This window comes from Syngnathoides biaculeatus, chromosome 11 (genome assembly GCF_019802595.1).
Source record: "Syngnathoides biaculeatus isolate LvHL_M chromosome 11, ASM1980259v1, whole genome shotgun sequence".
Taxonomy (NCBI): Eukaryota; Metazoa; Chordata; class Actinopteri; order Syngnathiformes; family Syngnathidae; genus Syngnathoides; species Syngnathoides biaculeatus.
In genome coordinates this window covers 23,257,297-23,284,424 of record NC_084650.1, presented here as the reverse complement: position 1 = coordinate 23,284,424, position 27,128 = coordinate 23,257,297, and the positions used below count along the sequence as shown (strand labels likewise).

General features: G+C 41.1%; 1 protein-coding gene across 2 annotated transcripts in view; it reads right to left on the bottom strand.

The window, feature by feature from the left end:
* The window catches only part of ankhd1 (ankyrin repeat and KH domain containing 1), a 35,785-nt gene that overhangs the window by 3,619 nt on the left and 5,038 nt on the right, over positions 1–27,128 (bottom strand). Inside the window, exons 3-36 of one of the 2 annotated variants that reach the window (XM_061834543.1) lie at positions 24,263–24,419; positions 19,085–19,232; positions 18,788–18,935; positions 18,469–18,702; positions 18,287–18,381; positions 16,997–17,152; positions 15,334–15,415; positions 14,714–14,905; positions 14,508–14,617; positions 14,280–14,367; positions 13,930–14,057; positions 13,709–13,852; positions 13,526–13,628; positions 13,142–13,404; positions 12,676–12,963; positions 12,129–12,594; positions 11,832–11,971; positions 11,632–11,743; positions 10,882–11,027; positions 10,657–10,799; positions 10,032–10,245; positions 7,782–7,957; positions 6,346–6,508; positions 6,160–6,255; positions 5,957–6,073; positions 5,687–5,855; positions 4,071–4,267; positions 3,640–3,986; positions 3,357–3,509; positions 3,110–3,259; positions 1,418–2,942; positions 1,054–1,243; positions 833–958; positions 469–720 (exon numbers count right to left, since the gene is read on the bottom strand). In XM_061834543.1, the coding sequence (XP_061690527.1) occupies positions 469–720; positions 833–958; positions 1,054–1,243; positions 1,418–2,942; positions 3,110–3,259; positions 3,357–3,509; positions 3,640–3,986; positions 4,071–4,267; positions 5,687–5,855; positions 5,957–6,073; positions 6,160–6,255; positions 6,346–6,508; positions 7,782–7,957; positions 10,032–10,245; positions 10,657–10,799; positions 10,882–11,027; positions 11,632–11,743; positions 11,832–11,971; positions 12,129–12,594; positions 12,676–12,963; positions 13,142–13,404; positions 13,526–13,628; positions 13,709–13,852; positions 13,930–14,057; positions 14,280–14,367; positions 14,508–14,617; positions 14,714–14,905; positions 15,334–15,415; positions 16,997–17,152; positions 18,287–18,381; positions 18,469–18,702; positions 18,788–18,935; positions 19,085–19,232; positions 24,263–24,419 (7,218 nt within the window). Of the gene's footprint in view, positions 1–468; positions 721–832; positions 959–1,053; positions 1,244–1,417; positions 2,943–3,109; positions 3,260–3,356; positions 3,510–3,639; positions 3,987–4,070; positions 4,268–5,686; positions 5,856–5,956; positions 6,074–6,159; positions 6,256–6,345; positions 6,509–7,781; positions 7,958–10,031; positions 10,246–10,656; positions 10,800–10,881; positions 11,028–11,631; positions 11,744–11,831; positions 11,972–12,128; positions 12,595–12,675; positions 12,964–13,141; positions 13,405–13,525; positions 13,629–13,708; positions 13,853–13,929; positions 14,058–14,279; positions 14,368–14,507; positions 14,618–14,713; positions 14,906–15,333; positions 15,416–16,996; positions 17,161–18,286; positions 18,382–18,468; positions 18,703–18,787; positions 18,936–19,084; positions 19,233–24,262; positions 24,420–27,128 lie in introns of both variants that reach the window. The other variant, XM_061834542.1, reaches the window with a different exon arrangement.

The window sequence follows — 27,128 nt, the reverse complement described above, 5'->3', positions numbered from 1 at the left end:
AAAACTTTTTTAAATGACGAAAACATGAAATCAATTTCATAGTGTAGACCCACAGTTGTCAAACCCAAGGCCGAGGAGCCAGATTCAGACCGCCACATGTTTATATGTGGCCCATGAAGGCAAATCATAATATGCACTTACCAGTCTTGTACCGTTGATTTCTGATTCCAAAACTAGTTCATAAATTTTATGTGTACACACGATGAGGCCATAAAGATTATGGTTTTAGTCATAACGGCCTTTTGAGGGCATCTCTAACCACAATGTGGCCCACAACGAAAATGAGTTTGACACCCTTGGATTAGAGATTGCTAATGCAACACAAAAACTGTACTTTTTTCAACAAAGACATTCCTAAGTCCCAAACCTGGGAATTGTAGGGTATAAAACACTGTGTTTCCATGATTGACTTGTCTAAGTGACCAAAACCTATTCAATGGTTGTGTATATGAAATGATTTGTCTTAACCTGAAGCACTTCCAACACCAAATGACCAAATGCCACCCTGTCCTACGGATGCCGTATAGCTGGTGGTGAGGAGAGGGGGGTTCACTGAGCCCGTCTGCCTGATCCTTGCCAGTCTTTCCGTGCCGATGGGTGGTGGAACCTTCCGATCTTGCTGAGAAGAGGTTCCTTGTTTGGGCTGGGATGGAGGAGCCACAGCCGAGGTGGAGAGGCTTGAGGTTGATGCTGTGGATGGAGGAGGAACTGGAGACTCGCCTGATGGAAAAGGAAGTAGTAGTGTGATATTGACTGGGGATTGAACCAACAAAGTGTCATTGACTAAAGGTCTTCATGTTTTGTGGCCATCAAGAGGTTTTGTGGCTCCTACCAGATGTGGATGCACTCCAGGGATGAGGGGAAAAGTGCTGCCTGCTGAACGAGGGCGTGCCGACGCCAGTATGACCATGCAGATACACAGGACTCCCAGAGATACTGGTGGCATAGCTGCTCAATGCTGTGGGTGCAGAGAGGAGGTATTTTGAGTTTTTGTCAATTTCAGTCTACATTGTGACAAAAAAATAAAAATGGACAGACTCAACTGGTTCATACCAATGGGGCTGTTGACGATCCTTTGAGAGGCAGAGCGGTAACCGGGAGCCTTGGAGTTATCAGGAGGAGGCGGAGGGATCATACTCTCCATCTGACCAACGTTCACAAAGGCCGGTGGGGCCGAGTACGACGGCTCCGGAACTGAACGAGCAGGAAGATGGCAGCCACCCCAGACTTGACTGTTTCCCACCTACAAAGTAAACAGTGATGGAAACAAATGACATAGAAAGTACTAGCATGTACTTTTAAGTCTTGCAAAAATATTTCACAGAAGGGCCACAGCTTTTGTACGAGTTAAGAAAATGGCCACAGCAGCCTCAAAATGTTTTCAAATTACTTGTTGTGTAGAGGTTATTTGATTTACCTGGTTATTATTATCAAAGATGCTGCTGAAATTGAAGAGGCCTGCAGGACCAAAGTTGGGTGGCATTTGCTTCCCTGTGTTGGCCACATGCTGAATCTGTGAACCATTCATCATGCCAAGATTGGTAGAGACCTGAAGGGAGCCTTGGGCCTGGCTTTGAGCTTGCAGAGGCAAACTTGTAGACTGAGATCCCTGGTTTTGAGTCTGTTTAACAGGTTCTTGCTGAGGATTGAAGGGCACAAACACAGACTGCGACTGCTGTTGTGTCTGCATCTGTTGCTGCTCAGGAAGGGAATAGTAAGGCCCCGATGGCTGCATACGATGGGAGACTCTGGGCGCAGGGGCTGAGAAGTGTGGCAACGTATTATTAGGGTGTGCAATGTTGTGTGAGAGGACAGGAGGAGGTACTGAGGCGAGGTGGGAGTTGGACTGGGTGTTGAGTGCTGGGGGAGGCGTTGATGAAACAGAGGAGGATGGGAGCGGCAATTGCTGCCGAGGTTCTGGTTTAGGAGGCAGAGCAATAGTAGCTGCAGTGAAGCCTGCCGAAGCGATGTTGTCGCTGACAGAAACAGGCTGATTCTCAACTTGTTGAGGGGGTTTCTCTTTTCCAGGTGTCATAACAGCACTTGGCTCTGTTTTAATTTGCTGGAGGTGGGGCTGCGAGATGCACCCAACCTGCTGCTGAGAAGTATTAACTGGAGCCGTAGAGGAATTGTGATGTGCAGGAGAGCCTGTGCCTCGTACTGCATTGTTGCTGCTAGGAGCAGTAGCAGCAACAGACACAGAGGTGACGGTGGCAGATTTGGGATCTGGGGCGAAAAGCTGTTTTCTGACTAAAGAGGGGGTGGGGACGCTTGGCTGAGGATTATATGGCGTGGCATTGGGGGTGTGAGGAGAGGACGACGCTGCAGACGAGCCAGGAGCACTCGTCGTGGCGGTATTGGTAGCGACTGCAGAGCTGGTGGTGTTGCTGTGCTCACTGGGAGTAGAGCTTGGTCTGGCCGGCCCGGCTACATTACCTCCATTATGTTTGGGAGAGCTGTTAGCACTGCCGGGACTCACTGGTCGTACTGGGAAGGGCCCCCATGTGGTGGCGGCAGGTGAGAAAGTCCCTCCAAATTGTGCCATGGGCAGCCGAGGGTGTCTGATCTGGTGCATGGTCTGAGCAGCCAGTAGTGCCAGCTGAGGGTGCGCGTAGGCAAGGGGAAGCGATACTGGAAAAGGCTGTCTGACATTTGATGACAAACCTTTCCCCATTTTTCCTCCAGCCTGAGATGAGGACGATGAAGAGGATGAAGAGGGCTGAAATGACACTCCTGAGGAGGCAACCAGTGAGCTGAGGGACTTTGGTCCCGAATTTGAACCACTGCCTCCCCCTGCGCTGCCGCCATAGGAAGCTGAGGATGCTTTGGAGCCAGGTACTCTAATGTGATTGCGAGGGATCAGATCCTCAAGCTCTTTGGCTGGGTCTTGAATTAGCGCATTGATCAACTGGACTGCATATCGTGTAGACTCTGTGCCTCCTCTGTAATGACAAGGCACACCAAATTAAGACAACCAGCAAATCAAATACACAGCATGAATCAATATGACTTAAATTAGGGGGAAAAAAAAAATACTGCTTGTCAACAATTGTTATGATACCCTTCTACCTTGTTTGTTATCAAGTCCACAAGGGGGCATCATCTCTACCTTATGGTGATCATCCTTTCACCGTTCTTGTCTTTCTGCTTGTCTACATCAATGTGGGCTCCTGTCACATCTTGAATGGCTGTAATGTTGCAGCCGCCACGGCCCATGATACGTGAAACAACAGAGGCTGGCACAGAAAGCTTTTTAGATCTGCAAAAGAAAAAAAGCCAGTTAAAAAAAAAAACTAAACCAAATGTCAATGTGTGTAAAAATTGGCAGGAAAAAAAACAAAAAAAAAAAAACTTACCTCCTAACAACTTCCTTCCAACCTTCTTCCCTTTTCTGGCCCCTCTTGGGGCTTGTAAGGCTAAGCTTATTGTTGGGGGAAGTAACTGGAAGAGCTATGGTCTTGAATGGAGAAGGCAAAGAGTTTGAGGTGGAGTCACTCATGTCTGGAGCTCTAGGGAGAGTAATTGAGACAAAATAAAATCTGTTAAATGCACTGCTGCCATTAAAATACAAAAAAAAAAATATTCCTGGGGTTGTTTTTCCCCCCTATTTAGTTCATTGAGCACACAAACACAACTCACCTTTGTGTTGGTTTTGAGATGGATACTGTGACCTTGTCCATCTTGCTTTCAGTCTGAAGCTGAGGACAGTGTCTTTTTTCTGGGCCAACCACAAGAGTCTGGGCTTGGGCAGACCCTGCAGATGGGGCAGAGGATGATGACGAAGAAGATGACGAGGAAGTGGAAGAGGTAAGGTCAGGAAGGTAGTTGAGCTCCTGACTCTTTCCACCACTGCTGCTACTTTCACTGGCACAGTCGGTGCTGTCCAGCGGGTCAGAGTCGCTGTTGCCACCTGTCACAACCCCACCTCCACCTCGGGGCTCACCATGGATTTTGTTCTTGTCAGCCTTGTGCTGTGCAAGGGCAACCTAGAAGAAGAAATAGTGTCAGATAAAACATAAAATACAAGAACCAAGTGTGTCAAAAGTGTAAGGCACAAAATAACTACTCACCTGCGGATCCTGTAAGATTATAGGTTCATTTGGCATGTCCTTTGTCTTGTTCTTTTTGTTCTTGCGGTTAGTACTCGGGGTTGTGGCAACATTTGCTCTCTTCTTACCAAAAGCTGTACTGAAAGTGGCTGAGGTGGCAGATATTCCAATGGTGGTGGTGGTGGTTGCACTGGGAGGCTCAATAGGAACCTCTGATTCTGAGAAAGGAAATAAATGTGAGAAACAAGTACATTGACGCCACATATCATAATGATTTTACTCCAGTCATTTTTTAGTCTCTTCTATATAGCATACTACCCGCATATTTTGTAAACTCACTTACACTATATCCTTTGTTGATGACGAAGAAACTACCTGATTCACAATTTTCTGTTTTATGTGAAAATGTCTTTTCTCAGAATAATACTGTTTGTGGTATTTATCATCAAGTAGTCTCTTGAATTGCAATGTAGAACAGTTACTGCTGATCTTGAGCGAGAAGGGGGGGGGGGGGGGGAAAAAAGGTAGTTTGAAGTTTCTTCTACACAAACGCACACACCCTCTGTCTCATGCGTTCTCACTCCAGTCTAGCCCAACGAACTCGCTCATTCAATGTGATGATTGACTGTCAACCGGGAGTGGAGAGATAATATGCCCATATGTGCTGCTGCTGCTTTGGTTCAGGCCAAACTATGACTAAACATAGCATTAATCAAGCAGACATGCAAACCCCAAAGACTTAAAAAGGGAGACCCAAAACGTGTGTGTGTGTGTGTGTGTCTGTCTCTAATGGCTGCTTCACGAATGGCATCGTCCTCTTTAAGCACTCTCATTCTGGAAAAGAACTGACTATAATCATTGTTTGTTTCACTTCATTTTTCACTTTTCTCAACTTTAAAGGCTAATTCCCAAATGTATCCTCCAGAAAAATATTAAGTAAGTAAGTAGTATTTTTCAGATTTTAGTGGCCATTTCTCAATTTGAAGTTAGATCAAACATGTTGTGATATAATCCTTAACATTGCTCCGTCACTGAATAAATTTGACATTAACCTCTGTAAACTACTCAAGATATTGAGTGAATATTTCAGTTGATGCTATAGGTTTCTAAGAAAATGGATGTTCGTAATACAGACAACCTTCATTTAATTCATGCAATCTCTTTTGATTCTGTCCATTAAACTGATCTGAAACATGAATGTTTGTGGAAATGAACAAGAATCAGGATAGCTGAAACTGAAACGATTCCCAACCCTACTCCACACTGCACCCACATTTTAAATCAATTCACAGACAACCTAAGTACCAAACCTTAAGAGAGTGAAATGCATAGATCAGTTCAAAGATAATCTGTTGCACCACTAGCATGCAATAATTGGAATGATCATTCAAAATCCCCAAAATAATATCTGGTATTAATGAATCCACTTGATTGAGACAGACCATCCGCAAAATGAAATACTTTTCAAAACTGCTTAATTAAACATCAAATAGCAATGCACTAGGCCTTGGCAGTTTTAATTTAAGGCTGGTGAAATATGACTAATCATACGGTCACACTTGCGACAGTCGACACAGGATTGAGGCTGAAAACTCCTGTGCATTTCTAATTTTAAACACTAAGGTCATTAAAATCACCTTCAGCAGAATCTTCCTTCAGCTCCTGCATATCCAATGAATCCTCCTTGATTTTCTGCCCCTCCTCTTCCTCTAGCTTCCTCTTCTGCTCCTCCTTCTTCTTCTTGCGCTTCTCCTTGCGTTTCTCCCGCTTGGCAGCCAGAGCCTGCTTTTTGCTTTCCTCTCGAGACTGAAGAACACAAAGATTTGATGGCATGCTTGTTTGGCAACACTGCAGGGTTGATTTTGATGCTGTCAATTTCCAAAGCAGAATCATGGGACTTGGATTACCTTCTCCAGATCTAGCTCCTTGAGGAGAATGCTTGCATTTTTGTTGGCCTCCGCTGCCTGTTGGTCTTTGGCTTTGACAATAGTCTCCATGCACTGATGGCACTTCTTCAAAAGTTCCTGAGAATTTCATTTTCATTGCATTTCTTTTCCAGCAAAGCCCATGTACAGTTTGATGTTACAAATGAATTGCAGTAAATTCTTACCTTGTCAGCAATGGTGGCTATGTATCTCATGCATTCAATATCTGATGGGAATTGGTTGACTTCCTTGACAAGGTATTGCACCACTTTTACATGACCCTAGAATATAAGGTTAATTAGCTAACAGTCAGATACCAGATGCAATACAAATGGATATATATGAAATTACAACTAGTGACCACACAGCACCTTGCGATAAGCAGCCATAAGCGGGGTAATTTTGCGGTTGTCGGCTGCATCCACATCAGCACTTGCATGGACCAAGAGCTGGACCACATCAAAATGGCCGCCATTTGCTGCTAACCAAAGAGGTGTATTTCCTTTCTTGTTACGCACATCAATATGGGCACCCCTGCAAAATTGCGGCACCATTAAGATTCACAGAAACACAGAACTTTGGAACTGCATTTAAAGTTAAATTCATGAAACTCATACAAGAAAAGTGAACTTAATTGTTCTGACCAAATAGCATTCAGGATATCAAATATGATCTAAGGGAAATCTATTCCTGCTGGAAGTTTCATAATTACAAAAACTAGATGGCAGTCGCGGATCATCAATGGATTTGTGCTTGCACCGCCAAAGGCATTAGTGCAGCTGCATATTTGGATGTAAATTTCATTTCTGCTTGATCCAATTTATGATCCAGTGAGTGAATGCTGGAAAGGATGATCTGTAGGAGTGGCGTCCTGCAGGGCTTAGTGTTTTTCACCTCAGCTGTTAAACCACCGTGCCAAACATGTTTTCGCATGCAGTCAAACCACCCCCTACTCACCCTGTTTGTGCTGCTTCGTTGGTCTTGCCAACATTTTTTTTCCCTTTCCAAGGACGTGAGCATCAAATTTACAACCTCAAAAAAAAAAATATCACTGGATGCTACCAATTTCAGGAAGTGTTGGGCATCACATGCTAATTTACCATAAATATTGACCATTATTGGCTGTCCCAGGCCAATGCAGACAACCTCTGCGGGCGGTCGGTGTGGTGCTACATGATAGTGATTATTAGTGGTCCAGTTTTTTTGTTTTTCTGACCAAATGCGATTTCCTCCAAACTAGCATCAGCCCGACAGTTATCATGTATCCCTAATGATGATAATAATTTGCAATCTTACATTTCTTAAATAAATCTTTGTTCAATGTACCAGGCAGGATATTTGACTTACAATGTAAGAACATCTGTCGGTCAAAATTTTAAGCTATTTCCCAACATTTCATTAGCTCTATACAATGAATGTCAGTACAGTGGACCCCTGCCATCCATGTGAATGGAGAAAATCTGTGAATGATTTTAGGTCATTATAAATGCTATGAAAAACCCTATCAGCGGGGGATTGCATAATATGTAACTGCCATGAAAAAAAAAATGAATAAGCGGGGGACTGGGTAAGAAAACAAGCAAGAATCGGGAGTGGGAACGCAAATGAGTGGGGTGGGGGGTAGGGGGGGGTTGGTAGAGCAAGAATAATAGGGCTCCACTGCACAGTTAAATTGTAGTAAATGACGCTTCTGAAATTGCTTAATGACAAAGGGGTATTGGGACAAATACTGACAGCCCAAACATATCTGCAACATGTCCAATCTTAAATTGTGATTGTCCCATCAAATACTCTAGGAAGTACTCACCTATTGATAAGCAGTTCACAGAACTTGTAGTGACCCTTGTCAGCAGCGATGGTAAGCGCAGTGTCCCTGGATGAGGGGACAGGTGGAGCATTTACATCAGCGCCTTTATCCAGCAGCACACGGCCCACCTCGGCATAGCCTCCTGAGGCTGCTTCCATCAGAGGAGTCAGCCCAGTCTGCATATAGTGAGACATTCGTTAAGTTATTGGAAAAAGGAACAAAATACAATCACAATCTTATTTAATCTTGGTAATAGGGCTGGACGATTATGTTCCAAATCACAATTATTTTGATCAATATCCTAATCATGATTATTAATCACCATTATTTTTCATATGTTAGGGATAAAATAAAATCTTGGACTATTTTACAACAAAGGGTTTATGGTGAAAAATAAGCCATTTTACCCAAGAATTTCTTATTTTCCAAGGCTAACTGAATAAATATGCAATGCAGACTTCAATCATGAAGTGCAACTCAACTGAAGCAAATACATCTTATACATCAAAAGCAATAATATTGGGTTGCAAACATTGTCATCTCATTTGAAAAATTGTCTCTCAGCAGTCTACTCTCTCCCATGGAGTTGACATTTTCTTTCAAATAACTTTATTGGCCATCAGATATTTACAGTTACCATGCCATAATACCTTTATGCATAGTACAACCAACCGTTGTGACAGCCTGGTTGACCACATTATTCAGTCCAAAAAAAAAACAAACAAGTGGTTCCGATTTCCTACACTTCAGAACTAGGGTTGAGAGGTGTTTTTTTTTTTTAACCCTTTCGAGGCAGGGGTTGCAAATTTGCAACAGGTTCAATATAATCCAAAATTTTAAGTCCAGAGTATCATTTCCTGAAAGTATCAGATTTTTCTCTGAAAATTTTATTTGGTACAGAGACGGTTAAACAAAATATTTTTACTCCGTCTCCAGCACATGGTGCCACCATTTTCTTGTCAGTTCTCATTAAGTCACGCTCTCTCGTGAATAACATTAAAATTCATGATGGCATCTCGGATTGCGAAACACCGAAATATTACCAGAGATGATAAATAATCTTGATTTTGTCACGAACGAGGTGGAGGGTAGGATGCAGAAGGAGGAAGCAGAGACATAAGCATGGATCTTAGGAAGGCTTATTGCCAGGCAGAGGCCATACACGGGGAAGGCAAGTTCAAGAGGGTGACGGTACCAAAATCATAAGGCAAAAGGCTTGAGCCAAAAAACATGAAACGATGTCAAGATTCGGACATTGCAAAACATGAAAACGTAACTTGACTTGATATGGCTCAGTAACACTGTTACATGGGACGACGCATTAGGCCAGCTGACGCTCGTGAACACACATGCATTTAGGTACACAACGATCTGTCAACAAGTGGCATGAAAAACAAGGCTTAAAAATACACAACGCAATCAGAGCGCAACGAAGTACAGCAGGACACACAAGGAAGTGGCACACAGTCAGGCCCTTGCCTGCCACAGCTACTGTCAAACACCCAACTTAATTCTCTTCTTCCGCAGAAACGTAAAAAAAAAAAACGTGGGTCACGGGCACCGCGAATGAATGTTTAGGGTCAGTCAGGAAATCGGAACCACAAGCGTTTTTTTTTGTTTGTTTTTTTTAAAACCTCATGGAATGCAGTTAATACCTTTTTGAGAAATAATTCCGTAATGGGATCACTAATTTTTGAGCTGGTAATGTTTTCTGACATTTTTTCAGATGGTTGAGCAGAGGAGTTCTGTTACCTCGCAGCGTAGACAACTCTGCTGCACTCTTAACGTATGAGTTCATGTTTAACATCACTTGCCCTGAATCAAAACGTATCCATAACGGCTGTTGATCCCGTTACAAGGCAATAGCTCCTCCTCATGGTGCTCCTCATCTCCAGTTTATTGCTTCTCTCTGCAAGATTCACTTTTGTACTTCCACAGAGAGTGACTCAGGCTACCTCAAAGCAGGGTGCGCTAGGCTCCGTTTGCTTATTGTTTAGGGAGCTTAATGAATGCATGCATGCATTCACCGGTGGTTGGCTGACCATGTATTGAAAGGTCTTTACATGGAGCAAAGCCCCCATTTTAAATGTTAAAAATCAGTGCTGATCACATTAATTTGTGGCAGAAATGTTAAAATCAATGATCACAGCATAATGGTGGCAGCCGAAATCGTGACCACATCTGAAATTTAATAAATAAATAAATAAATTGTGTGAAGATTTAAATGTATAAAGCAAAAAGATTCCTCACTTTAGCACGGTGTTCAACGTTGGCCTTACGATCGAGCAGCAGACTAACAACCTCAGCCCGTCCTTGGAAACAGGCTAGGGTCAGAGCTGTGTTTCTGTTGGTCTCAATTTGGGCATTGATGTCTGAACCCATATCCAGCAACAACTTCACTGCGGGTACGTGTCCGTTCATTGCTGCCAGCATCAGAGGAGAGATTCCTAGTTTGCTGCCAGTCCTGGTGGAAAAGTAAAAAAAAAAAAATTGACTAACTCTGCATCATTATGAAGTCTAATATTATATTTTACGTTTTGATTTCAAAGCACAACATAGTTTAACAATGCAGTAATTGTAATACATTTAATTGAATATTTACGTCCCATCAATTGGACATCACACGCCCATGATTTCTTGTGGTTTGATTAAAAAGTGTATGTGAGGAACTCAAGTCGACTAACAAGTTTTTATTTGTTTTATTAAATATTACATTAGCTAGAGTAGATATTGTATATCAGTACTGTGAACAATTGAGTAAAAAGGTCATGATAAAATACAATAAAATCATTGTAAGGAAGATTTAATCAGTGGATAGATGTCAGAGTGAACCCATCGATAGAAGATATAGGTAGGGTAGAGGATGTCCCCTCACCTGGAGTTGATTTCTGCTCCATTATTGAGGAGTATTTTGATGATGTTGACATAACCACCAGAAGCTGCAAGGCTCAAAGGCGTGTAGTCGGAAACATTGCGGTGTTCCTTATTGGCTCCCCGTAGCAGCAACAACTCAACAACCTAATTGAATAATGACAAATAAGTTGGAAGTTGAAAGAATGCCAGTAGAATGAAGTGTGATGAGAATACATGATTACTGTACCTCTTGTCGTCCCCCTGAGCAGGCCAAGGAGAGAGGTGTGTCTTTGGTTCTCTCAGACTGGGCCTCAATGTCACCACCTTTGTCAAGGAGCACCTCGACAACTCCAACATGGCCAGCAGTGGCAGCCAGAATGAGAGGGGTAAAACCTGGGAAGAACATTTAATATGTATAGAATGGCTAATGAAAATTGTTTTGATAATTCTAAATGACTAGAATGGACTATTGTTTAATTTCATTACAGTAGGGGTACAAATGAAATGGGGGTGCTCCCTTGGAGCTCCAGTGCTCAGACAAGTTAAAAAAAAAAAAAAAAAACTTTTAAAAAAGCATAAACTGTGAAGATCCCACATCTCTCAAAATATGCTGAAAGCACATTTGACAATAGTCGTTCACAACAGTACAATGTTAAATAAGGACAATTAAAAAAGTGCACAGTTAAGAAGGTAAAAATGACCGGAACGTTTAATATGCCAAGATGTTCCCCCCACTATTTACTATTTAACTTTTAAGTCCGGTTTATTATACCATTTCATGACCATGTAAAAAGTTAAGCTACACAGTCATTCCAGCAAACGTGTTATTTCTTAATAATAAAGTGTATTTTTACATTGTGCTGTAATTTTAACTACACCAATATAAACAAGCTAAAACTGTTCTAGTGCTGAACAGGAATAATTGCATTCTGATTCATTTCAAGGCCAAAAACTTTTTTGTTAAAAGGTAAATTTGTGAACCGCGGTTCCACGGTACCTTTTTTGTCGCGGTGCTCAATGTTGGCTCCCCGTGCAATGAGAACAGACACAAGCTCCTCGTGTCCTCCAGCACAGGCCAATGTCAGTGCAGTATCATGGTTGCTCTCCGTCTGAGAAGATCATTTCCATCATTAATTATTTGAGTAATTTCAATTGCACTTGTAATGTGTATTTATATTGGCAAATAAAGTGTTTTACGTGTGCATCAATGTCAACAGAGGGGTAGAGGGGTAGCACAGATGGTGGCGAGGAGATGTTGGCAGTCGTCTGTGTAGGTGGTTGGGACAAGGGAGTGGGTGAGGTGGTTGTGTTCAGCATGGGCACACGGCTGCTCACAGCTAAAATGGAGAAAATTTGGACAAGCATAAGATTGTGAATGTAACTTTTTGTGAGACATGCGCCACAGTGTTGTTCAATTGCATAAAATATCCACCCTGAATGGGAGAATTTCATACATACTGACTTTCAGTCACGATTAAAGAGTCATTCACCAACCTGCCATGATGTCATCCAGCGTATCTGTGAGTGTCTGTGCAGGTGTAGCCACCATGAGTCCATCTGGGGCCTGCTGAGGTATTATTCCAGGACCTAACCCAGACAACTGTTGACCTTGACTCTGCTGCTGTTGGGCAAGGATCTGCTGTCCTACCAGCACCCTTTGGAGGTCAGGGCTGGTACTTCCTGAATAATCTGCTGGGTTGTAGTCTGGCAGAGGCTGAACAGGAATGAAGGCTGCCTGGAGAGGTGGAGGCGGTGGCTGTGGTTGTGGTTGGGCCTGCGGTGAGATGGGCAGTGGAGGCTGTTGTGGGGGCTGTGGTCCATCTCTGTAAAGGATTGTGCCCACTTGGGGAAGCTTGGTGTAGTCTTCCTCTTCTCCATCTGCCTCATCTTCTGAAACTTCTTCCTCTTCCTCCTCATCATCTTCATCATCATCATCTTCATCATCATCTTCTTCTTCATCCTGATAAGTGTAAGGAGAAAATAGTTGTAATCAAACAGCAATAACAACGAGCTATTTCAAATAGATGAGAATAAAATGCACCTCTTCCTCATCCTCTCCAGGTAGATCATCTTGCTCCCCATCTTTGTTTGCCTCTTCATCTGTGTCAGAGCTGGAACGTACAAGGTCAGCTGGCCTAATTGGAACTGACCCAGGAAGAGACGAAGTGCTTCCAGGACCTGGGCCCGGGCCTTGGCTCTGTCCAGCCTCCTGCTCCTCCTTTAAGCCCTTGGCCTCCATGTATTCTTTGGTGAACTGCTGTTGTGTTTTTAGCTGTAACTGGCGTTCCACCTTCTGCAGCTCTTTCAAGATTTTCTTTTTCTTCTGAACCTGAGAAGACAACAGACCTCTTTGGATGAACAATGTAACCTGAGATACCAATTTATATGCTTATAACAACTAAGATCAGGGAGGAAATCTAATGACTCTGGTTAAAAAAAAAAAAATTTAAAAAAAAATAAAAAACACTGAGCAATCCTCTGGCCCTGTGTAGTTGCCAATGAGTTACCTGCTCCTCTCGACTCTTCTTCAGTTCCTCAATTTTATCTTTGGTGAGTGGCTCCCCTTGGATGAGTTCTAGTGACTGAAGCTGGGCTTTTTCGATAGCGCTAATCCGCTGACCTAGCTCGTTCAACTTTCCCTCAGTCTCCTCCACAATGCACTCCAGAGGTTGGCACAGGTGGAAGGGTGGAAGAGACTCTGCTTCAGGCCCCCGGCCAACTGAGTTGGGGACACTGGGCTGAAGTGCTGCCTGTCTCTGCTTTGACGCACCTAAAGACGGACATAAGAAAGACGAAAAGAGTTCCATTGTTTTTGATGTACCCTCACTTCTGACTCAGAAACTCATCCAATCATATTTTATAAGTTTTGGAGTTACATAGGCAAACCATACCTTTGCTCAAGACAGGTGGGGGTGTTGCAATGTTTGATGGAGCTCGATCAGGCTCCTGAGGGGGAACCACCATAGCGAGAGCTTGGAATGGGACACGAGGAACCTGCAAGAGGACATTCATTTTACAGCAAAAATTATGAAAAGGTACTCGGACTATGTGCATAATATTGTTGCTCTAGTCACCTGAGAAGCATCTTGTGAGGGGGGAGTGAGCTGGGAGAGATCAGGGGCTGGGACAGAAAGGATGTTGTTAGGATAGTCCAACAGGTAGGACACAACATTGGTGTGGCCACCCTTAGCAGCTTCAATCAACATGGTCGAGCCATCCTACAAATAGGTGATACAGTTAATATTTGATAGAATAATCTTTATCATGGTCCCTTTGACATAAAAATGCACAATACTTTGAGTCTGTGTGTAGGGTCTGCCCCATGTGCCAGCAGCAACTCCACAACAGCCAGATGTCCTCCAGCACAGGCCAAAGACACCACTGTGTGATCATTGTTGGCAGTAGCTCTGTTCACATTAGCACCTGGACATCAGAATGGGGGGGACAGTAAAGTGCAACAGTTTCATTCAGACGTTCAAATCACATCAATTTACATTAAAAAAAAATCCCCAAATGGGTACTCATTCTAGTTGGATGCATAGTATGTTTTTCTAAATGTCTCTAAGAACACTTTTTTGAGCTACAAAAATTCTACAACACTTTGTTGAAAAAATATTGCAATTACAACATTTGTCAACAACAAACCTTTGCTAATGAGGAACTGTACTGTGCAGAGATGCCCAGCCCTTGCTGCCTTCATTAAGGGCGTCCGTCCCCCTTCAGACTCATGTTCCTGGGAGGAAGATAAAATATAGGTTGTTTTTTTTTTATTTCCAAATTAGCTATATGAAAACGAATATAGCAAGATGAAACATGAAAGTCTTTGTTGCCATAACAATCAGTGTTTCGAGAATATAGTAGGCAAAAGCATACCAAATTGGCTCCAGCCTGCAGCAGCACATCTGCAACATCAGTGTGACCATTTTCACACGCATATGTCAGCGCTGTATCACCAGTCGCTGTGGTGGCATGAACGTTTGCCCCTGAAGTACAATCACAATGACAAAAGTGAAATGTTTGCCGATGCATAATCTGGCATTGAAAGTGCTCTGTTGATTGCCTCGATGCTTTGCACACACCTGCCGCTAGTAGATACTTGACCAATTCCAGATGCCCTTCTTGTGCCGCTTCCATGAGGGGAGTGGAACAGCCCAACTCAATGTCAGCCCCTGCTTTGATGAGAAAGTCGGCTACTTCCAAGAAGCCGCCGCAGCATGCTAGAGTAAGCGCTGTCTCCTGAGTCTCTTCTGTCTGGGCATTGATGTTAGCACCTGGACAAAAAAAAAATAAAATCATCATCATATGTGCCTGAAACAGACTGACAACAAGTTCAGGGTGTAGTATGCCTTTTGCCCGAAGTTAGCTGAGATAGACTCTGGCACTCCCGCGCCTTTTGTGAGGATAAGTGGGTTGGAAAATGGAATGGAATCATAGCAATCAGCTGTCTTTTTTGTTTTTTTAAGATATAAATACCATATACAGCAGGAAAATCAAATATGCAAAAATGCCTGCCTAGACATCAATTAATTTATTTAAAAAAGTATTGTATTTACACTGCTGGATGATGGGTATTACATAACTATCAAATAATGAGTTCACAGTTTGGTAAACATTTTATGAACTCAAAGGATATCATCCAGGGAAAAAAATCATTTAGTTTTCCACTATTTTGTAGCTTTTATGGGTTAAGCTCTGTTACCTTGTGCAAGCAGAAGCGCAACCATCTCTTCATGGCCTTCTCTTGCTGCTTCCATTAAGGGAGTGTAGCCCTCATCATTAACCTGGACACAAAACGCCATATTTAGGTGTTAACAACAAGCTGCATCATATCACTCCTACTACATTGGAAGACATGCCTCCATGGCTTTGAGCAAGAAAATGCAATATTTGTGTGAATTCAAATATTCAAACATAATAACAAATTGCTTCTTTTCTCCTTTTATATTTTGAAGCAGTGGTTGAACAGTCTTAGTGTGTCTTTGCCAATATGTGATGCCTTTGAATGAATGCTTTGCTCATGAAATCGTATTGTATTTTATAAAGAAAAAAAAACAACTTCCATGACATTAGACCCACAGCATTAAACTGGGTATGGCTTTATCACTTCAAGGATTGTATTAGACCTCCAGTCTCTTATCTCTGGATAATTGGGTGTGTAACAATTAGGGGTGCCCATTATTGGAAATAAATTTATTTTTTGAAACTGTGATCGACATTGCGATTTAAAATAATATAGGATCAGTGTTGAGAAAGTTTATTTTCTACACATACAGTTCAGAGTTTAGTTCATTCGAAATGTGAAGAGTTCAGTTCATAATTACAATTTTTTTTCAACTAAGCTCACTTGTGCAAAAACAAATGTTTTCTTCAATTCATTTATTTATTTTCAAAATGATGCTGATAGGCTACTACAATCAAAATACAGTGTGCCCTTGCCCACTTGACGTTCACTATTCGCAGCCCCGCATTATTTGTGAATTTTGCTCTCCAAGTTTGTTTTTTTTTTTTTTTTTATGTACTGTATTCATGATGTAGAGGTCTTAAGTACTCTACTTAATGGACAATGCGCCATTGCCTTACAACAAGGTGCATCTTATGTGAACACCGAGTTCCAACATGACAGAGCTCACGAGGCAGTGAGCCACAATTCCATTTCACTCCTGGAAGAAGAAGCAGCTTATATTGCCCCACACACTGACTGTGTAGCCAGGTCATTACCGACGATGTTGTCACGGTGTCACATCAAAACTAAAATTACTACACCACAGCAAACAGAATTGCATAACTAGCAAACAGTAAGACAAAAGAATGACTTGAGAAATAATGACAAAATATGCACTTTAAATGCTATTTACATCCTCCTAGTGTGCTTTGCGGTACTAAGGAGCACCTTGGTGCTGCAAGTACAACATTTTGGGCTGTATCTTAAGTTATTTGAAGCATAATTTACTGTAACATCAGTGCTAATTGAAAAATATGCATGATCTTGAGCTTCTAAATGGATTATCTGAATAAAAGGGTTCATGTAAACCAGGCTAGACACGCAGACCTTTATTCTTTTCTTACGACTCAGTGAGATCAAGATCACAGAGTAAATAAAAATTTATTTTACAATATTTAAAATATTTTTATTTTACCCTGCTTCCTGCCCGATAATAGCTGGGATAGGCTCCAGCATCTCCGCGACCCTTGGGAGGATAAGCGGCTAAGAAAGTTGATGGATGGATAAGGGCCAGCCTTATTGTTCATGATTTCAGAAGCATTGAAATATGATAGTTTTTAGAAAAATTATAGAGACCGGCCTACTTCAATGCATTTTTAAATATTCATATGTGTCAAATTTTAGGGGTCTTCATACTCACCTCTTCTAAGTTGGCTCCCCTCTCTATGAGCAAAGCAGCCAGCTCCACATGTCCTCCACAAGCTGCGAGGGTAAGAGGTGACTCAAAAGAGTCTGCTGGCATGTTGACCTGCGCGCCGCTGTCCAACAGCAGCCGTGCCACCTCCACGTGGCCATCCTGGGACAGCGAGAGAGACAAAGAATGTGGAGATAAGCACCTGAATAAAATAGCCAAGATTCCATTCCCTAACATCACCTCTCAGGAACATTGAGAATATTTTGGCAGGAACATTTTGATTTTGTCAAGTAATTGCATCTCAGCCAAAACAACCAAACGGAAAGACTACAAATACCAATATTTTTTGTATGAAGTTATGTTTTAACAGATGAATCTGTACTCGAATGAAATGGTAAAATCAATTAATCACCCTGCACTGAAACAGACTGACCTAAATGTTAAAACAAAATGCCTAATGTAGGCTATACTATGACATAACTGAACTTGACAATAGTGAAGTCTCCAAACTATAAGTCTATAAGGAGTATCCTAATCGGATCTTTGAGATCAAAAAAGTGGCCCAACGTCGACAAAAAAATGAGTATGGGATCAGATTGTATCTAACACCTCTGTTTTTATAACTTTTACAAACAGTCCATTCTCTGTTCCGCTCCAGGACTTTTATCCAGCATTGTCCAAATGCCATGCAAAGCCCATGTGATAACAACAGGTTGCTAAGGTTCAACCATCGTACCATTTATCATCAGTATCATTTATTGACATTCCAGTTGAAAGTCACTGTAAAAAAAATGTCTAGTCCAGTTAATCAGATCTCAAACAATATTAAATTTAAACACTATTTTGCAAAAAATAGTGCTGATACTGAATTTGATAGGTTGTAAGGCCAATACTTTTTGTTTTAATTTTATATTTCTTGTACACATTAAAAAGCATGTGTAAGAAGAACAAATATATCTTCGCTTGCAGGATATTTATATTACATGTAGAAGTAGTGTTGTAGAATCAGATAATTAGAGCACCACTTTGTGCTGCAATGGACAACATTGGACAGTGAAATTGCTTTCAACAGATGATGGCAGGACAAATGAGTGTAGAATGTGAAATTTCACAGCCCTGTTCTGTCTTTCCAGAAATCACAACAACAATCACAGAGGCATTGGAGAACCGTTCCTACCACGCCATTTGTCCAAAAGAGCGACTCGACCACAAGGGTGGAAAATCCCCCATCTTGAACAAAATGTGGAACAGTGTCTTTGGTTTTCAATGAAGTAAAGATTTGGGTCAGATACTCACCATGCAGGCCTCCATCAGTGCTGTGTGCATCTCATCAGTCTTATGTTCCTGGTCTGCTCCAGCTTCCAAAAGAAAACGCACCATATCCAAGTGACCTGCAACATGCGAAAAATTTTAAACAGTTGTTTAACAATTGTTGATTAAGATAATGATGGAATAATATTGCTCAAATTAGTTCTGACCTTTGTAGCAGGCTAGTGTGAGAGCACTCTCTTTGAACTCATTTGAGTGGGTGTTAATGCCAGCACCATATTCTAGGAGCACCCTAGCCACCTCGACGTGGCCAGCACTTGCTGCCTCCATTAAAGGTGTGTGTCCGTTTTCATTGTGGTCCTCGATGTTAGCACCCTCTTTGAGTAACACCTTCACCACATCCACAAACCCACCAGCACATGCGTACGTCAAAGCTGTGTTGCCTGGAGGTAAAAATATATAGCAGGGAGACTAAAACCCAATGAGATCACAAATAAACAAAATTGTAAAGATGTTAAGTGAAGTTACCTGTGGAGGATTGTGCATTTACGTCTGCTCCGTGTACCAGAAGCAGCTTGACAATGTCCACATAACCTCCGCTAGCTGCAGCCATGAGCGGTGTTATATCCCCTTTGATCCCTCGGTCCTCCACATTAGCATGCATGGCCAACAAGACCTGGTTGAGAAAATAAATAAGTTTATAATAGAAGGCACTGATACTGTCAAAACACTCTTAGTCAAAACAAATAAAATCAACATTTCAGGGCAAACATTCAATTCTACGAAGACAGTAATTTCTGAGAACAGCATCCTAATTTCACATACCTGTGCGAGTTCATAATAGCCAGCCGAGCAGGCTAGACATAGCAGGCTTTCCCCTTCCTCTGTGTGCTCATTGACACTTCGCCCCTCATCCAGCAGTTTGCGTACAGCGTTGACGTCACCATCCGAGCACGCCTCCGCTAAACTACGACTGAAAATAACCAGACTGCTACAATTATTGCCACTGTGACAGGTGAACACACATACGCCTCAAAATTATGTTTATCAAGATGGCCATAATATATGAGGGTCATTTATACAAGTACATATAAAATTAAATTGTCCCAACTCAGGGATTAAAAAAAATAAATAAATAAAACTGTCCACATGAAAACACATAACGGCAACAAAGCACATCAAGCTAACCATAAGGACAAAGTATTCTATGAGCAAAGCAGAAACCAATATAGGACTAGTGGCAAATTCAAACCTCTTAAGTCATTTTATGTGGCCCCTGAAAGCACTGTGCTGCCTGGTCTAGCATGCCTTTGTCAACTGTACGATATATATATAGTAGTCTGATTTAAAAATGCCTGCCAAGGGGTACAATCTTCATCATTAGATGTTTATTTTAGATTTAAAGTCGCCCTCACCACTATAGTTGAATTCGTATCATTTATTTTTCTCAGCTTAGTAATATGCTAAAGATGAGCGAGGAGAGGCCACCACCGCCCAGCCCCCATGAACTGCATCAAGAAATGCTGGTCCACCAAAAGCTGCAACACCGAAGCAACAGGCTGACCGAGCCACAGAGGGGCAAAGCCCAGAACAACGTGTGAGCATGTCAATGATCAACAACCGCTGGAATTCACATTACTTCATGGATAGGCATGAACTGATTACCTCTTTGAATGTATAGCACAGATTTGAAAACTCGGGGTTTCAATAACTGCTAAAACTGTCCATTATTAATAAGCTTTTTCCTTGGAGTTCTGCTGCAACCTGACTAAAGGCTTGCAAAGGCAATGAAACTGTCACGAACTAAAAAAAAGCAGGCTCTTTGGAGTTACTGAGAAGAGCTGGCCTAGACACTTTTTCCCCCTTTTTCAACAAACCAGAGGAGGGAGACCCCGCATTATTACTGTTATGCATCATATTTATTAGTGTTGGATAGCAACTTCAAGCAGCACCTAAACATATTTATGTGGTTTCACCATTATAACCAGACCACTGAGGGCAAACCTAACTATGATATGGCCCATGATGAAAATAACTATGACAAACAAGTCCAGGAAGGCGACCATACATGTGGAGTCCAAGTCAAATTAAATTATTCCTGGGTATGACACTTGAAGAAAAGTCAATTAAAAAAAAAAAACAATGTAATTATAAAATTAGATTAAAATTGGTTTATGTACAGTGCTGTGATAAGGTATTTGCCACCTGATTTCTGTTTTTGTGTATCACACACAAAGTTTTCAAATCATCAAACCAATTCTGATATCACTCAAGACAACCCAATGAAATACAAATACAAAATGCAGTTTTCAAATGACAATTCAATGTATTAAGGCACAAAAGCTAAACCTCTAACCCTGTGAAAAGGTAATTATCCTCCCAGTTAAATCACAAATTCAATGTGACTAACCACAAATTTGGGAAAGGGGAGTTCAATTCCATAGGCCACACCAAAATGATCAAGATCCAGTCCATCATGCCACGATAAAACAAAAAAAAGAAGAAATAACAACAACAACAAAAAAATTCAAATCCATCAGTCTGGAAAAGGTTACAAAAGCAATTGCAAGGCTTTGGGGTGCCAGTCAGAGCCATTATCCAAAAAGAGAGAAAACTACGAACAGTGGCAAACATGAGTGGACGATTAACTAAAATTACTCCAAGAGTGCGACAATAAACATCCAGGGTGTCACAAAAAAACCTTGAACAATATCTAAAGACCTGCAGGCGTTGCTGGCCTCAGTTAAGGTTAGTGCTCATGACTCTACCGTAAGAAAGAGAGTGGGCAAAAATGGGAGCATTCCCAGGCGATAGCCCCTGAGTAAGCAAAGAATGCAAAGGTTCATCTGACATTTGACAAAAACCATCTTGTTGATCCTCAAGACCATTGGAGAAACATTCTGTGGACTGACTAGTTTAAAAAAAATTTGAAAAGTGCGTGGTCCCTTACATCTGGTATAAAAATGGCACAGAATTTGATTTAAATAAATAAATAAATAAATACACGTCAACAGAGAAGCATGGTAGTGGCAATGCAATGGTCCGGAGCTGCTTTGATTGATCAGGACCAGGACAATTTGCTGTGCTTGATGGAACAATGAATTCTGCTGTGTACTAGAAAATCCTGAAGGACGCCACCCAACCATCAGTTCGTGCCATCAAACTCAAACGCTCTATGATCATGCAGCAGGACAACAACAACAACAACAAAAAAAAAAAAAAAAAACCACTATAGCAAGTCAACCTCTGAATGCCTCAAAAAAAATAATTGTTTTGGAGAAGCCAAGCAAAGTCCTGATTCAAATCCAATTGAGATCCTGTGGTGTGACCTTATAGGTCTAATCCAGAGGACCTATATTTTATTTACATAATCACACAAACGTAGCTAATTTTTCATTAAAAAGTTATTTAAAACATACTCAACACAACAGAAATGGAATAAATTAGCGCCAAAGTGCACATTTTCTTTGTAATGCGAATGCCCCTGATGTCTGTTTCAAACCGAGGCCCTGTTGAAGCTGCTGCCATGTGATGTCACACCAAGACAACCCCAGTAAACACAATGGCTTCCTATATAGACTATCATACATGCTGCGAGTGGAATCTAGAGAAAGAGACAGTGAAGTTTTTATGAAATGCTCTGTTCAAGAGATAAGAATTGAAGTGGAGGAATTTTCTTATTCTTCCTGTGTTCGAAAAACCTCCCATGCAAGTGTAATTCAACCACATATGTTCGAACCTGAGTTGACGAATAAAACACAAGGACAGGATTCACCGACACCTGACGAAATTGATGTGGACCTTCGCACCCAAAACAGACTGGTAGGTGCCTCAAGAAATCTACGTACACCTTGTTGACGAAATAATCTAACTCAAACACATTTAAAGGTCTGATGCTGCTTGCACACAACTGAGTCGTTTTGTTGTCGTACTAGCGACTGAGTCGGCGTAAAACAAAAATTTAAACCTTCAGTATCGTTCTGCGTTAAAAGATTTAGCCCGTATTTTAAATAATGCCCCTAACACTTAAAGCACAAACTGCCGTAGTCGAATTTCAGGAAGACCTCGGCCTCAACAGTACCCTAACTTTATACCGTGTCCAAATTTCGTCACCTCCTAAAAATCACATGGATAAGGATATTAGCTGCCATATATATCTGTATCGGTATTGTACATACATTTATAACGAGGTAGATACTTGTCAGTACTAAACAATTGAACAGGTATGAACTTACTACCAAAGCCAAATGAACGCGGTACCAGGTTTTCAAAGCAGTCCTCCGTGAAATGCTTGGAACATATGACTGTCCACTTTGATTTGTAAATCCAATGCGCTTTCCCTTCACAAAACCTGGTCCATAACCTGCCTATCCGTTCATCTTTCGACCATTCATGTAAGCTGACTTAGTCAGCGTTTGACGCAGAACAGCCGTATACAACACACTTCCTCGCCATGTTTGCTAGCTTTTTCACTCTCTGGCTAAATGTTTTGGCGTGACGTCACACTCCAGGGAGTTACGGAACTTGCCGAACTTAAGTGACATTTCAAACCAAATTTTGAGACTGACTTTGACGCTAAATTTATTTCATTTCTGTTGTGTTGAGAATTTTTTAAAATATTTTTAATGAAATTTTAGCTACATTTGTATGATAGACAAATGAAATACATTTCCTCTGGATTAGACCTTTCAACGGGAAGTTCATGTTAGAAAACCCCCCTATAAGGCAGACTTGAAATAATTCTGCAAAGAAGAGTGGGACATTCATTTATTGCTGCCAAGTGTGACACAAACCATCATTAGGGTCAGGGGGCAGTTACTTTTTCAAAGGGGTCAGGAAGGTTTGGAATTATGTCCCTTAAATATTGAATTGTCATGAAAACTGCATTTTGCATTTCTTTGGGTTGTTTGAGTGATATTAAATTTGGTTTGATTTGAAAAGTTATATTTGTGATATGCAAAGAAAAAAAAAAAAGAAATCAGGAAGTGGGCAAATACTTTTTCTAGGCACTCTTTTTACAATCTGCACAAAAGTTAGTTATTTTGGATCAGTTTTTCAAAATAGTTTCAGTGACCTTAAGTGTACTTTGGAAACATGTAATAAAACATTTTGAATATACTTGTATTTATGGCCAAAACCACAGCGCAAACACACACACACTCACAGAACTAACAAATATATCACATAGCATAGTCTTATAAAGTGTAGAAAAACAGAACCAGTCACAAAAGGCTTTTTATATAAATTCTTATGTTGCAGAAGAGTGACTTTGTCCTTTCCTATCATAAACGTACATCATACTTGTAAGTCCTCCTTCAAAGCGCCAAGCGACAAATTAGCAAAAAATTTGAAAATGAATGCCTCCTCTTAGAAATAAAGGGAGACAATGTTCTTAATATGATGAGTTATCAATATTGTAAGAAACAATACAAATTAGTGATATAATATGCATCAGGTATTTTATTATTGTTTGTATTTATATTTCTAGCATGTAATATTTAATGGTCTGGGTATCCCCCCCCCAATTTACCTAATAGAAGCAAATTTCATCTTTAGATACAGCGAATCTTTGCAATCCATATGAAGAGTTAATTTTTGATTCCCAGAACACTTTATTTAATTAATCTATTTCATTTTTTAATTTCATGGTTTCTTGCACTGTGGTGTTCAGAAGAGGGGCAGAGTTGAGCGAGTTAAACTTGGGAAAGTCATAGTTGGTTAAGACACTGTTACATTTGAATTGACAATGTGTACATCTGAACAACGTTTAAGGTACCGCATTTTTTATTCTTTTTAAATTATTTTTATGCTCTTTAAATGTGTAAATAAGCCACTCTTTTATAAAACTTATACTCCGCTGATTACCCGACGACAACAACACAGCTATCGTGGGTTAGCAAAGTGGAAGAGGGTAAGCCATAATATTTTAAAAGGATATGATGAAAATGGATGGATGATGACATAGTACTCTTTGCAAAGAGCCCATACGAGTGACATACATACTTGTCAGCTTGGCCAGCGTTGAGTGTGTTTTCGGCCCTCATACGTGTCAGCGCAGCTGCAGCCTCATCAAGGGCACAACTCACAGATGACGTCAGTCGTCGCAGCACCTCAGGGTCTGCAAAAGCTTTACCATCGGCAGTGGAAAGTTTACCAATGCCTGGCAAACATCAATGGGCAGAGGTGCAGAGGGCAAGGCAAACCACAGGGGAGGGTAATCAAACCAGATACGATGACGGCGCAAGTCCGGTCCAGCCAAACCAATCCAAGGTTAGTAGCAGCATACAAATAGGAAATGAAAACACACCCATACAAAAAAACACACACAGAAACACACACACACACACACACACACAAACGTTAATGTGGCTCAATTACTTTTTTCCATTAATCTCAATACTCCAGCTACGATTCTCAAAAACAGTTTTACCATTATTCAATATACAAAATATCCAAAAGACCAATAAACGAGCAGGATAGCTTGACAGATTAGTAACAAGAGTTTAGAGACAGCCCTTGTCCAGTGTGAATTAAAGATGGGTAGCAGGCACCGAATGTGCGGGGAAAAATGGATAAACGCACAGCTGGGAGAAACAAGAGTCATGTGCACTGCATCTGTGCATTTGTCATGTCAGGAGAAGAGAGCCAAAGAAGAGGGTGTGGGGAAAGAGCAAGCATGTGGAAAAAGAAAGTTTTGCTAATGACCTACATTTAATCAGATAGGTCTGCAGACATTTCCAAACAGCAAAACCATTTTGAGAATTTATTTGCTTTTTTATTGTAGTGTACATTTTCAAACTACATATAATTAAGAAAAAACAAGGGTTGTTTTGTGGGCGCCTCCTTTGCCAAGCTCAAAAAAAATCTGCTCCCCCTCCCTCCACCACTGAGCATCTGACTCAAGATGAACTTAGTCTGGCTGTCAACGATTTCACAACATTCGCATAAGTGGGGAAAAAAAACAAGGTTTGGAAAGCTGAACAATAATAGTTTTCTATACGGCATATTAGCTAAGAACATAGATGTAACTTGAAAACCATGTGAATACAGAATTTACTTTATGAAAGAGCACACCCACTTCGCCCATGGACAGAGTCAGCAGATGCCATGTGAACAAGGTCTAAATTGAAATGATAAAACAAGATCAAAAACTTGTGGAAGTTAAGACAACGGGGACTGCATGGTGGCATATCTACACACCAGGTTACTCGGACATTCGCTTCCATGTTAAAGGCTGTATTCGGATCATGGTAAAAGCCAGGGCCCCCTGCCTGAGCTGCAAGTCCGCAACAGTGGTCATCTGACTCACCCCCATCCAAAGCAACAAAGAACAATTGACCAAAATATGGAATCGTGATTAGAAATTCTCTTTTAAGTCAGTGGTGATGTGTCTGTTATCAAAATTATTTGCCATGTAGTTTACATGTACAAAAAAAAAATTTAAGCTAAAATTTGATTTACAAGCAAGCGTTAGACACTCTCAAATCAAGTTGTTTAAAAAAAAAAAAAAAAGGAGCAATTAAGGTACTGTAACGCCCTCACGTGGGGACGGGGATGAAGGGCAACGTAAATTCCTTTATTTTTGTTGTATATTTGATGGATAGGTTAAGGGCTCGTCTTCAGCCGTCCAACTACACACTCTTGCAGCTCGAGGATGGTCCTCATTGGTCATGACTTCTGAGCCATTAAACAAACTATTTATCGTGACAGTTTGCAGATGTGTGACATGCAGATCAATCAAAACCACCCAATTTATCATGTTCAGTCATTTATATAGCACTACAGGTGCAATTGTTTTTATACTTACATGAAAGTAGTAAACGATTGAAATAAATTACATGTACTTAAAAAAAAAAAAAATATCTGTAGCAGACCACCTCTGGTTGGTGTCCTTTTAAAGGGAACTCCATTTCCTATGACGTTTAGTATATACGATCTTTCTTTCTTTGAGTACCATAATATAGATCTTTTGATATTCATTTCCAAATTTACATATTTCTACAAAATGTCATTTCAAAATGGGCCACGATTGTTTCTTTATCACAATGGATTATGGGTATGGGTAGTGACGTCAAATACGGATGTGCCAGACGTAGTTTTTACCAGTAGCCACAGTAACAGCCCCTTGCTGCGATGAACGCTGTTCAGCCATTTCAGTTTGAACCAGTGTGGGTCAGGAAAAATGAGGAGAGAGGAATGAATGAAAAAGAACATGACAGGTGGGAAGAAACTGAAGTTGGTCATTTTTAGTGGTGTACTACTAGCTACGGCTTGCCAATGCTGACTGAGAAAGAGTATCGTTTGCGTAGAGCTACGTTTCATTTCTGCCGTTGCCCATGGTACTTTTTAATTTTGCCTGTTATGAATGTATTCAGTAATAACCGAATAAAGTTATATGCATACCTATACTGTTTTTTTACTGCTAACCCGGTGTCTGGAGGTGATGGTTTGTTGACAACAGCTGCTGCTATTAGAGTTAACTGATCATGGTATGTGGTCAGTGGCTCCTGTCTTTCAAATCTTTTTGCTAGGCTTTCAATTGTCATGTGACCGTTTAGGCTCCTTATGAAGAAAGATACTCGGTAATACATTGGATTTAAGCCATCGTTTATACCCAGACACACTGGTGAGCTCTCTTATGAGCAGGGGGCGATCAAAAGCTTCGAACAAACACGACACATTCTGCCACATCCTCCCACCATTTTCTTAGGAAAGCAATGAATGCCTATTTTTTCCCCCCATTCTGTCCTGCATCCCAAAGCAGTGCAGTATGGTATTTTTAACTCTTTTCACGAATGATAATTTCACAACAGCTATTCTATGTTGCAGAATTCTTTCCACATGCAAAACATGGCAGCAACTGTGTATC